At 41.0% G+C, this 13,492-nt stretch overlaps 1 protein-coding gene across 8 annotated transcripts in view; it reads right to left on the bottom strand.

Annotated features, from left to right (window-relative positions):
* LOC122908359 (amyloid beta precursor protein) overlaps window positions 1-13,492 on the bottom strand; it is a 271,290-nt gene that overhangs the window by 204,921 nt on the left and 52,877 nt on the right. For all 8 annotated transcript variants that reach the window (XM_044251072.1, XM_044251073.1, XM_044251068.1 and 5 more), the window contains exon 2: window positions 5,715-5,882. In XM_044251072.1, the coding sequence (XP_044107007.1) occupies window positions 5,715-5,882 (168 nt within the window). The remainder of the gene's footprint in view (window positions 1-5,714; window positions 5,883-13,492) is intronic.

Below are 13,492 nucleotides of genomic sequence, written 5' to 3'. Positions count from 1 at the left end.
GATGCACCATTCAATAGAAAATGCCAAAGAAGGTTTCAAAGTTCTGAGCAACCATCTCTCCACCCCACCAGTTTCTCAAAAGCCAGTTAAAGTCAGGACACACTACAAATTCCCTCAGCTACCCTCTCTCCAACCTATAACTTTTCTAATGCACTGTGTGTTTCTAAGCCCACTGTGTTGGGCTATGATCATTATTCTATTTCAGCCCCATGCTGCTCACTCTTGTCTCCTTCCTTAGCAAAAGCCCCTCTCCCCACACCCTGTGGCTCTGGCTGGGCTGTAAACAGGCCACACAACCTCAGGGTCATGGTGGACCAGTCCCAGTACTTAGTCCTTATGGATATGGTAATTCATCTGAAGGTAGGTGCGTGACCAAAAAAGCAGGGCCAACCAGAAACCCCACCTTGCAATTATAATGCACAATGGCAGAACCAAGTTGGGATGCCAAGCTAAGACAACACACTCCCAGAGCTACTGGTTGCCATCTTCCCAGGCTTCCGTCTTTGCAGGAGAAAACGAGGTGAACACACCGGAGAAAGGATAAGCAGAGAACAGCAGAGACCCCAACAGAGAAATTCCAGGCAGCACTGGGTCTCAGCACCAGGATCTAAGGATCCAGTTTTTGAGGATATTTTAAAAAATTCTGTAAGCTAACCACATCCCAAGATGCTTCCCATCTGTGGCAGAAAATACTCTCCATGGGTAAAATGTTTAGTGGGTTTCTGTAACTTAGCAACAGAAACTGCCTAATTAACTCACCCTTATAATTTTCCCCTTTTCTTCTTTCCAAGACTCAGCCTTATTCCCTGGATCTCATTCCTACCTAGTTCTTACAGATACTAGAGCCTACTTTTCTTATGACTGGACTTCTACACTCCCCACGGTTTAGCTCAGGCTTCCTTTAGCTTAAGTTCATTCCCTTTGGAAAACAAAACCAAAACCAAAACAACAAAGACACAACAGAAAACAAAGCCTGTCCCTTTTCCTTCATTGCCTTCAAGCTCTCTGCGTCTGGATCTTTCTTCCGAGAGTGCACAGATGTCTTCACCATCCATTTATGTCCTTCTTCCTGTAATCTACCGCAAGCTGACTTGTCCCCGGCTCTTCCACTGAAATTGCTGTCTTAAAGATCAACAATGGCCTTTTATATGCCAAATCAAAATCTAAGTCACAATGCCTGTGACTTAGAAATGGGGATTACTGGGTGTCCCCAGCAGTGACTCCCAGATGTCCTCTTCCAGAGCCCTGGGGGAAAAGATGATCTGATTCCAGAGTGTGTTCTTCTGACTGACTTGCTACTGACGGAGCTGTCGGACAGCTCTGTAAGGGTAGATAATGTGGAAATCTGATAGCAGTGTCCTGTCCCATGCGATGCCCATCGGATGGGTCCTCTTCCTAGCCTTGTATGTGAACCTCGTTGGGAAAGGTATTTAAATCCCTCAGTCCCTCTGACCCAGCTTTAAAATCTTCCAGGTCACCTCATTAATTAAGGAACTGAATAAAATCTTTGATGTGTGTTCATTTGGCAAGAGTCAAGTTTTTGCACTGTCAAAAACTATGCTTCAACCTTTCGGTCTAGATCACACTTGCACTCATCACCTCATGTAGAAATGAACCCGGCTTGGCCTTCAGCACGTGATAGCTCCTGCCTCTGGTCCTAGGCCTCGGCCACTTGCCCTCCTCCGCTCATGCCATTCTTTCACACTTGTTCCCCTTAAATGTTGCAATTTGCCAAGATTCCTTCCCAGATTTTTCCCCAGAGGTACCACGAGGGTAAAAGGAGAGCAAGCACTTAGCAAGGTAGCTTAGCTGGCATTAGCATCATCCACATGGTTGGTTTTGTTATCACTGAAAGTATTCTACAAGCCTGTTTCTCTCTCTAGATCCCCTTTCAGGGACAGGTTCTGTGTTCCACTCATCATTGCCTCTTTAGCACCCAGAGATAAAATGTTTGAGGGAGGGAGAGAACCACTGGGCTCTCGAAAGGTATTCATTCATATTATTCCCTTACACTAAAATACTTTAATGAAAGAGGTATTTAAAGGCCCCAAGCAAGCCTTCCTCCCTGATTCCCAATCACCAGTAAAGTTCTAGTGGAAGGTCTTGGGGGGAATCCTCACGTCTGCTTCCCTTTCCCACTTGCCAGATGACGGGATCTGAGACCCTTACAGCGCAGAGTCGCTAGCGGTATGGGGTGCAGGGGGAGAGCAGCACAGTCCAACAGAAATAGAATGGAAATGTTATCACCTATGTAATTATAAATTCCATGGTAGCCACATTAAACAGTAAAAACAGGCGAAGTTCATACTAACAACATAGAATTTACAATTTAATAACATGAATATGAAGTTTAAATCAGTATATAGAAAATATTTCAATATGAAATATGAAATTACTGATATGCTATTTTATATTATGTTTTCATGTGAACTTTTAAAATACAGTGTTTATCTTATACTTTCAGCACACATTAGTTTGGACTAGCCACACTGCAAATGCTCAAAAGCCCCACCTGGCTCGTGGCTACCTTATAGAACAGCACAGAGGGTCCTACAGAGAACACAGAAGCTAGCTATAGGGTCAGCGTGATAAAGCAGGAGGAGGACTTTTTGAAATGCAAATCTACAGTCCTTCCCCTTCTTTAAAAATAATAAAAAACACTTTCAATGACTTCCTGCTGTTATGGAAAAAAACAAATTCATTAAAATGGCTCACAGTCTGATGTCCAGGCCCTTTCTTACTTCTGTGGTGTGATGTTTGTCTAAACCGTCTGAAGACTCTAGCCTGCGCACATAATCCTGGTGGGTGGTGAGCTAAGACAGGCAGGCAGGACATACCAGCATTGCCAACACAAAGGAGAAGCAACCAAGAAGCTTACTCTCCTGTCCCATGGCTACCAACAATGTGGCAAAGTCTAGGACCCAGAAGAACCACCCTGTGGCTCAGCCCTAGAACAAACAACTAACTAAGACAGGAAGTGAAGCTACCCAGACATGAGTGGGATTTCTAAGTGGCGTGGGAATAAGGGTTGTTCTCAGGATCGTGAAAAGTAATTTTTATATGGTCATCATAAAAATGTAAAAGCATCTGATTACTCATATAAGTGGCACTAAGGGAGAAAAAATAAGATGCAAACTAAGATACATGCATCAAATTAGCCATTCAACAGAAAAGGATGATGTGGTCAGCATCATTAACTGAATTTAGTTCTATCCTTTAAAAAATATATATATTTAATATTCAGAATGATTCATCCGTATGCATGTTCAGAAAAGTGAAGTGGTACAAAAAACCCTGTAAACATGTACACAGAGTTCCAATTTATTAAACTCACAACTTACTACAAAACTGTCCCAGAGGAACTCTTGCACAGAATGTGATTATTATTTCCAAAATGTATATTTTAGAAATGTCCTGTCTGGGGCTCAGCAGGTTAAGCCTCTGCCTTCGGCTCAGGTCATGATCTCAGGGTCCTGGGATCGAGCCCCGCATCAGGCTCTCTGCTCAGCAGGGAGTCTGTTTCCTCCTCTCTCTCTGCCTGTCTCTCTGCCTGCTTGTGATCTCTGTCTGTCAAATAAATAAATAAAATCTTTTTAAAAAAAGTCCTATCTGGACAAAAGGTAATTTCTTATCAATTCCTATTTTTTTTTAAGATTTATTCATTATTTTCAGGGATGAGGGACAGAATAAGAGGGAGAGAGAAAGAATCCTCAAGCAGACACCCCACCAAGCATGGAGCCCAGTGGTAGGACTTGATCCCATGACGTTGAGGATCATGACCTGAGCTGAAATCAAGAGTCAGACGCTTAACTGACTTAGCCACCCAAGCACCTCACTTTCAATCCCTATGGAATAAATGCTTTTAATAAGAAATATAGGGACGCCTGGGTGGCGCAGTTGATTGGACGACTGCCTCCGGCTCAGGGCGTGATCCTGGAGTCCCGGGATCGAGTCCCACATCAGGCTCCCAGCTCCACGGGGAGTCTGCTTCGCTCTCTGACCTTCTCCTCGCTCATGCTCTCTCTCACTGTATCTCTCTCTCAAATAAATAAATAAAATCTTTAAAAAAAAAAAGAAATATAATGGACTTAAATATTAGTGATTTTTACTTAAATATGAAGAATTACCTTCTCACATCATAGTTCAAGCTCCTTCAAGATAAAAATTCCTTGATATGGAATATATTGTAATGATATGGATGCTTTTTTGCTTCTCAAAACATAAGAGTTAATACTTAGAGACTGTCCTTCTTCAGAGTGTCACCAAAAAAAAAAAAACCTGTGTGTATATATGTAAAAAAATACATACCTTAAAAAGGAAATTTCCTAGTACATAAAAGATTACAACAATGTTGCCAGTTTATCTGTTGTTTATATGAAGAATAAGAAGTTTGCCAAGAGGCATAAGACTCATTCCTTTAAATGCTCTTAAAACACAAAGAGCCACATATCCTAGAATAGGCAATTGTCTGGAAGCGTGGGATAAGATGTCTTGGACTCCAGTTATTTTAAACTTAAATTAATAAGGAAGGAATATCCTATACAATATAGCAAGGAAGCCAGAAAAATTACAAAAAGGATGAAGATCTTTATGTGGTGAGGGTGTGATTTCTAGAATTTCTAGAAAAGTTAAAAAAGCAAAGTACAGAAAGGTGCTTCCTGTAAGCACCTTTTTATAAGAAAAAGGAGAACCAACCATACCTTCTCTTTTGTTAGAAGGATAAATCAGGAACAATGAAAATGCTGATCAGTGGAGGACAGGTGGTGAGCGAGATTTCTAAGTGCAACTTTTTATAGAGTTTCTAAGTTTTAACAATGTCAATGTCTTACATTTTCAAAAAACAAAATCAATAAGGAGCAAAAGACTAAGACTGAATATAAGCAAAGAAAATGAATCAAAGTGGTAATATAAATAAGGAAAACTAATTCTAGCAACTTTTCAATACATTATCTTGACCGTGAAATGATAGTGGGATATATGCCAAAGATTAATGAAGTGCCAAGAGATCTTAAACTTTACTCAGTTGGTTTATGGATGGTTCTATCACGACATCATAATTTTTAAAAAAATATGTGTTATATATGGTAAAGCAAGTAAACATAACGATAGCATAGTGAATCATGAGGAACCAAGATTTTCCTCCCTTCCCCTATGATCCTCTGTTTTGTTTCTTAAATTCCGCATATGAATGAGACAAAATCAGTAAGAGAGAGACAAATCATAAGAGTCTCTTGATCATAGGGGATGCCGGAGGGGATAGGGTCAGGGATGGGGTGACTGGGTGATGGGCATTAAGAGGGGCAGGTGATGTTATGAGCACTGGGTGTGCTGTCGTATAAGACTGATGAATCACTGAACTCTACCCCTGAAACTAATAATATACTATATGTTAATTAACTGAATTTAAATTTTAAAAATAATAAAATTTTTAAAAATCATTAAAAAAAAAGAGGTGAGCATGAGAGTTCTGGGGATGGATGGTAGCACATTGTAGATGTATTAGATTATTATTATAGATTATTTACACTGGTTACGATGACCGATTTTGTGTGTGTCTATCTGTACAACAATAAAAAATTGGGAAAAAATATTAAAAAAAGGAGCCAAGATTTTCACTCTAAGAGATAAAAGATCAATACTTCAGAAGTAAAGTTAAAAAAATATATATACACATGTGACCCAACATGAATGCCCAGCTCTCGGAAGGGACTTACTTCTTGGCAGTACTGCAGGATATCCTCCTTGGTGCCAATGCAGGTTTTGGTCCCCGAAGGATCGGACTCCCACTTTCCATTCTGCACGTTCATGTGCATGTTCAGTTTGCCGCAGAACACGGCAACCTGAGGTTCAGCCAGCAGGCCGGCATTGCCATCAGTGGGCACCTAAAAAATAAAATAAGTTCAGGTTAGTTACACAAATCCACAGCTCTGGGGAAGAGGTTGGGGAAGGGTTGTAAAGAGGAACATGGCATGCAGCAATACCAAAAATAGTTCATTTTCACTTCCAGAAATTCCCGCAAGTAGGAATTAGCTCTGCCGTCCACGTTCCGTTGAGTGTCAGGTAGGCTAATACATCTCCAACCGCTATAGTACTGTGTTTTTTTAAAATGTCGAAATACAGGCATTAACAATACTGAGAAGAATTTATTCATTGAAAAGTTTATGCAATCCCCCGTAACAGATTCTACAGTGCCTACTGAAAGGTTCTGAAAATAAAATAAGGTGTTTTTCTGAAATAAAAATAATCACTCTGGAGGAAACCATATTCTCATAATAGCCTCCAACTGACTCACGCAAAGAACAATGCCAACTCCCTGCTGGATGACCAAGTCTAAGAGGAAGGTTGTACGGTGCCTCCCAGAGCTAAGGGCATGGAGTCAGCGTGCCTTCTTAGCCAGCAACTGACATGATTATTTTCTAAACATAAAAATTACTGTAGAATTTACCATGCACAAATATGGCTGAGTATGTTGGCCATTCCACTGGTTTTCCCCAGAATATTCCCTGGTTATCATTCTCAGCTTTTTTTTTTTTTTTCTTAAATATAAGACTTTATTTATTTGAGAGACAGGAAGCACGAGAGCACGAGCAGGGGGAAGGGGCCGTGGGAGAGGGAGAAGCAGACTCCCCACTGAGCAGGGAGCTTGACTTGGGGCTTGATCCCAGGATCATGACCTGAATAGAAGGTAGTTGCTTAGCCAACTGAGCCACCCAGGCACCCCATCACCCTCTCAGCTCTTATGAACAGGGTGAGGGCGCTGGAGTCTCACCTCCCCATGCACACTGTGAGGATGCAGCAAGGTCTCTTTCCCAGAGTCCACGCGCTGTGTGCTAAGCTCTTAATAGGTCCTGGCTAGTACTGTTACAGGCCGTATACCATTTCACCGACAGAACTGAAAAGGTTGCCTTTCTGTATTTCCAAACCCTTCTGTGAATAGATACTACCTTTCTAGAAGTGTTTTTCAAATTTTACTTAATGGGTTCTGATGTGTCAAAAGATTTAAAAAAATCAACAAGAGATAAAAGAATAGATCCACAGGAGTAAAAGCGTTATTGGAAAGCAAGGAATTGAAAGACACATTAAGCAAGTAATTCCTCCTTTGTTAAAGCCAGCCACTGAGGAAATGGGTGATAGCCATGTCATGAAGAGTAAACTTCCACCAGAAGCCATTCATACCATCGAGAACTAGATGATTCTATAATAAAGTGTATCATTTCTAAAAATTGTTCACAGGAGGGAATAAAAAACAAAACACTAAAATTACACTGAGATTTCAGTTAAGAAATAGCTTCTTGACATTTCTTCCCACAGAAATGTAAAAATAGATCAAACATCTGTCCATTCTAGTCAGCTTCGTATATATTTTGTCCAACCACAGCAGATTTATGTCGTTAAAAAAAAAAAAAAAAAAAAAAACTTGTACTGAACCCAGCTGAGACCTGTCACAGATCCAAGTGCAAAAGCTCCTGGAAAAGTCTCTAAAACCGTATTTCAGGTAATATTTTCTATGTATCTAATTCTACTTATTAAGTATATTATAAAGGTATACTGAACAACATTCTGCCTCTCCATCTCCAGATGTAACAGAGTAGCTGAAACCACAGTATTGGGTCGTCAGCAGGAATCAACAAACATAGTCTGGGCCCCTTGCCACCTCCTACAATTTCCAAGCCAGAACCTGGGCATCTCATTTTCCAATAGATGCAAAAACCAGCCTAAGCAGAATGCTCCACAAACAAGTGTCACAGTTTTTTTGAGGGAACAGGAGGAAATTCAATGCCTTGATTCTAAAAAATCAGAATAGAAATTTTGTCAATTTTATTGAAATAAGTAGTGGGACAATAACTCTGAAAGAAAGTCAAATAATCATCAGATATCTATAGATAAGGCCCTATATGAGATGCTATAGAGGATACAGCATTATATATATATATATAATATTTTTAATATATAAAATTTATTTATTTCAATGTAAAATATGAACCCTTGTCTTCAAGGAATTTATAGTCTAGTAACAAAATCACTACTGAATTCTCCATGGTTACTTCATTCTGTTCAAATTCATTCCTTGTCCCAAAGATTTCTAGTCTTAGCATCTTGGTAACTTATCTCTTAGTGAACAGAAAGACTAATGGTCCCCCACCACAGTTGGTAATTATTTTATTGAATGAATTCCCCCCTTGGTAGCTGAAAATGTCTCTGACCTCAGATTCTCCCTGACCTGTTCACTACAGTTTCGTGAAATGCCCTTCATTCCATAACTTCCCTTCAAGGCACATTTAAGTGCCAGTTCCCCTCCCTGAGGCAGCCAGCCTCCAAGAAGGCCCCCAAGGACCCTGGCCTCCGGGTGTTTAAGCTCTTGTCAGTGCTATCCCATAATGCATAAAAGGTCTATCTGCACAACAAACAAAATAGGGCCAAAATGATATGTGACTTCCAAGGAAAGGTCACGAAAGGCACCACGGCTTCTTCCTTGCTCTCTGGGATCCATTGTTTTCGGAGAGGTCAGCTGCTGTGCTGTGCAGACATACAGGAAGCCCTATGGAGAGGCCCACAGAACGACATGAGGAACCACAGCCTCCTGTCAACAGAAACGTGAGTCAGCTTGGAAACATCCTACAGCCACATCAAGCCTTCAGGACCACAGCCCTTGGTGGCAGGACTGAAACCTGGAGTCAGAACCACCTGGATAGACGCGCCCAAATTTGTGACCCACAGAAACTGAGATACTACATGGCTGTCGTTTGAAACCATTGCATGTGGCGTGACCTGCTACTCAGCAACTGAACCTCACATGCCTTTCCTTCTCCAGCTCTGTAAGATGTCCACAAATAGCCTTTGATCTCTTCTATTTAAAAAATGCAAACTAGAGACAGAAAAGGATTCCTCCTCTCTTTCATCCTCCAGAGCAGGGGGTCAGTAAAATTCTTCCGTTAGGGGCCAGATAGTAAATATTTTACGTGTTGTAAGCAAGATCTCTGCTGTGACTATTCTACTCTGCTGTTATAATAAAAAAGCAGCCTCAGACAACAGGCAAAATGTGTGTAGCTGTTTTTACAATAAAATTTTATTGACAAAGCAGGCGGGGGCCATCATCTGCCTATCCCCTTTCTTACAACAAATTTTATCAACTGGTGATTTCAACACTCACTCACACCACCTTCTCACCTGCCTCTTAAGCCCCCTGCCATCTGGCTTACGTTCTGCCCATCAACTCAGATTGCTTTCTCAAAGGTCACATTTGGCCTCTGGAGAAACCAAATAGGCTTTTTTCTTCAGTACCTGCTGCTCTTCAACTTCTTGGCCACACATGAATTCTTCCTTGGAAGTCTTTTCCCTTGGACTCTGTGGCAATGAAATACCGTGGTTCCCCTTACTCTGATTATCCCATTACCAACTAGAGATCCTTCAGTTTCATACTGGAAGACATTCCTAAAGATGGTGTGCGGGGCGGGGGGTTGCTTCTCTTTCACCTTCTTTAAAGAGCCTTCGAGATCTCACGCTTTCAACCCCTAACTGCAGCGCGGCAACTCCAATGAAACAACCATAATAATCAATGGCAGCAAGTGACATTTCTTTTATCAGTGAGTTTGCCTATAGAACACATGCTAGGCACTGAACTCATTTTGGGGACAAAGCAGTAAATTAAGCCTTGCCCTTGCCTTGACAACAGGATGGCCAACCATCCCAGTTTGCCTGGGACAGAGGGGTTTCCAGGATGTGAGACTTCTTGCGCTGAAACCAGGAAAGTCCCTGGCAAGCTGAGACAACTGGTCATCCCAGCTGACAAACACATCAAGTAAGTGTTTTCTTTCGTTCCTGCCTTAATTTCTTTTTATTTCTTCCATTCTGCATTCTGTCATCCTCCCCTTTCCCTGACTTTACAGTTCTTTTGACGCCACCTGTGTGTCTGTTTGTACAAGCCCACTACTCAAATGGTGGTAATCTTTCTCCCATCTCAAATGCATTGATTCTGGCCCTAGAATATTACTGAAAAACATTTTTTTTTTCCCTAAGTAGGCTCCACACCCATTGTGGGACCCCAGTGCGGGGCTTGAACTCATGACCCTGTGATCAAGAGTTGGACATGGGTTGCCCGGGTGGCTCAGTAGGTTAAGCATCTGCCTTCTGTTAGGTCGTGATCCCAAGGTCCTGAGAACAAGTCCCATACTGGGCTCCCACCTCACCGGGGAGTCTGCTTCTCCCTCCCCACCCCCTGTTCATGCTCTCTCTCTTTCAAATACATAAAATTTAAGAAGAAAAAAGAGAGAAAGAGAGAGTTGGACACTTAACTGACTGAGCCAACCAGGTGCCCCTACTGGAAAACTTAAAAAAAAAAAAAAAAAAAATTTTTTTTTTTTTTAAGATTTTATTTATTTGTTTCACAGAGAGAGAGAGAGATAGCACATGCAGGGTGAGGGGCAGAGGGAGAAGCAGACTCCCCGCCAAGCAGAGAGCCCAATGTGGGACTCGATCCCAGGACCCTGGGATCATGACCTGAGTGGAAGGGAGACACTTAACCGACTGAGCCACCCAGGTGTCCCTGTAAAATATTTTTAATTGCCTTGTGATCTCTTCCATTTAACAAGGGTAGTTAATACCAGAAGATCTATGTTTCAGTTCCTTTTTGATTTTTCACCAGATGAGATCTAACAGTAACTGAAAAATTAACTAGAGAGAATCATGATCATTAACACACTCCATTTTCTGACAGTGGAAAATGCTTAATAGTTCAAACTTTGATTCCTCAATAATTAGGGCCAATTATTACACTAAAAATTATAAAATTGGCTGTATGTATACATCTGTTACATATGACATTATAAGAGCCCCTTCATAAATTAATACTTAATTCACAGAAACATGTTTCTCGGGCAGAAATTCTTTCTCAAACCTATACCAGCTGTGTACAAGATCACAGCAATTAGCTGGAAGATGCAAATTGAACAAGAAGCTTTTCTCTTCTTACTGAAGCCCACCTGCAAAGAATTCTGTTTTAAGTAACATTTCTAGCTCAGTCAACTTTAAAAAAAAAAGGAAAAGAAAGAAAGAAAAAAGAAAACCGACAAGGATCTTCACCTGCACCAAATAAGGGTTTTTAGAAACAAAGCAACAAAGCCCTGGGTTGCTACAAGCAGCCCCTTCTTTGGCACAGAGCCAGAAGGAGACCATCACCAGCCAAGGTGGTCACACCTTGATAATATGCAGCCATCATCCAAGGGCCTGACATTTTTATTCAAATCCTTTTTTCTGAATGCAGTCTTAAAGAAATGGCTTAATAAATCATATGCAGGGTCTGATGCAAGACTGTTAATGTGGACACTCTTAAAACCGAAATCTTTGGGTCCTAGGATAAGTTATTTGCTGCCAATTAAAATGCGTACTCTCTCAAAGTCTTCCTAAAGAGAATTATTCCTAACTTTTCAAAAACATTTCTCCTTTTAACAGAAATTTGCAATGTAAAACGTTAGTAGATGGGAAACAGAGCCACTTAAGTAACCATCACATTTTAATTTTACTTTCATCTTAATGCCATGTGAGGTAACACAAGGTTACTTGGCAGAAACGCAAGACAACACCTAAAAGATTGGAACCCTGGCATAACTGGCCATTCACGGTGCGTGTGTTTCTGAAAGAGTGAAAATGAAGATAATTCTTGTAAACGGAATGACTTTCCACTGACATCATAAGACCAGAGATGCTTTCCCATGGGAAAACAGTGTTCAGTGACAATGAACAAAATAAGCGGCTAAAACAATGGAGCATCCACACATTGCCTCCAAAGCAACAGCCTATTTATTACAGAATGCCCTGAACTACAGAGACCAAAATAGTGCACCTAAAAATGCTGTTCATCTTTTATAAACAATCCTTTGCTGCGAGAAAAATATTTTAGGGCCATAATATCTAGAGAACTGAAATGAAAATGGACTTTCCAAAGCAAGTTAGCTGGAAAACAGGCCTTACAAGGGCTTAAGGGGAAATTAACATAAACAAAAATAAACATATATGCCTAATTGAAGCCCATCTGTAGAGCTGAACCTGAGACTTACACCGAGAATTGATGCACTTTACAAGGGCAAAACCAGCCTCTCCAACAAGTTCCCCTGCAGTCTTTTCACACTGGGTGTTCCCTTTCCCAAAAAAGTTTCTCTTTATTATCATCAAGGAGATCAAAATTCCTTATAGAGCAGGCTTGGCAGCAATCCTCCCACACAGTCCTGACTAAAAGGGAAAGGGAACAAGGAACGCTCTGTTTTGCTGGCTGCAAAGTCTCGCTTGGCAAAGAGAGGGCAAGGATCCATAGCTTAGCTGCATCCGTGGATTTATGTAATTTTAAGGTTCGTGGCTAATGAAAACCATCTGGTTTCTGCATTTAAACGGGCTTCTCACTGGTCTGAATAGCTCGCCTCATACGGTAGAGTATATGGTATTATTTAATCAGTTCACAATTCCCGGGGTGGGGCCAGATTCTTACATGGTATCTTTTTAAAAGCACACCTGGTATTATTTCTATCACACTCAAGATTTTCTCACATAAATACATTTTACTTGGGCATAACTCAAATGTACCCCACAAAAATGCTTTTAAATTTACTTTTAAGACATTTGGGTTTTCCATTTTCAGTGTAATTGTTCTCTAGACTCACAATCTAGAAGATCTGAGAGTGAACCCCTTTCAAGGGGAAATGCAGTACATTAACGCTTAACATAAATTTTCTTTCTCCAAAGAAAAAGACTGACTGTAAGATTTCCCATAACATCCTTCTCACCTCCCCCAAATATCATAAGCAGAACCATAACATCTGCAATTGCCCATTTTGTATCTAGAACAGGGCAACAAATTAAAATTAGAATCCCAGAATGGAAGAATCGGTAAAACATCCATTCCAACTCTAAGGAGAAGGAAGAGGCTCTGGTAAGGATTCGTCCAAGCCACAGTATTAAGAAGAGGTAGAGGTGGGAAGTGGACCTACTCCATTAATGGTTTTGTATACATGACCAGATGACTATCAAAACAGAAAACTGCAATTTTCCTAGGTTTTGCCATCCGTGTGTGGATCCATGTATTTACAGAGAAAAGAACGGAGAGGCTAGTCAAAGCATACAGAAATGCGATTACAGAAATTGTACACAGTTTCAATTTATCCGTGTGGAGGGCTGGCCTTCTTCATTACATCCGCTACTTGGGGCACAATTATTTCAGATCTTGAGTTTCAGGCTAAAGGGCCCCGAGATTTGCCACAAGAGTGAGTAAAGGCAAAAGACTCCTTTTGAGAACTAATCCATATATTTCACTCCTTGAAATCAGACGTTCTTTTTGAGCACTGTTGACTTGGCTCAAATGACAAGTTCGCCCTCCTTGAATACATGGTCTCTGCTGGTATCGACCAAGTGAATGCTTGTATGGGGACCCGGAAAATGGAGACCACACCAGTGGCCGGGGCCCACAGCATAAATCTAAACCCACATCAGCCTGCGCTTCAGGGAA

Source organism: Neovison vison, chromosome 6 (genome assembly GCF_020171115.1).
Source record: "Neovison vison isolate M4711 chromosome 6, ASM_NN_V1, whole genome shotgun sequence".
NCBI classification, from domain to species: Eukaryota; Metazoa; Chordata; class Mammalia; order Carnivora; family Mustelidae; genus Neogale; species Neogale vison.
Note: the sequence above shows the minus strand (reverse complement) of the source record. Positions and strands in the feature narration are given on the sequence as shown.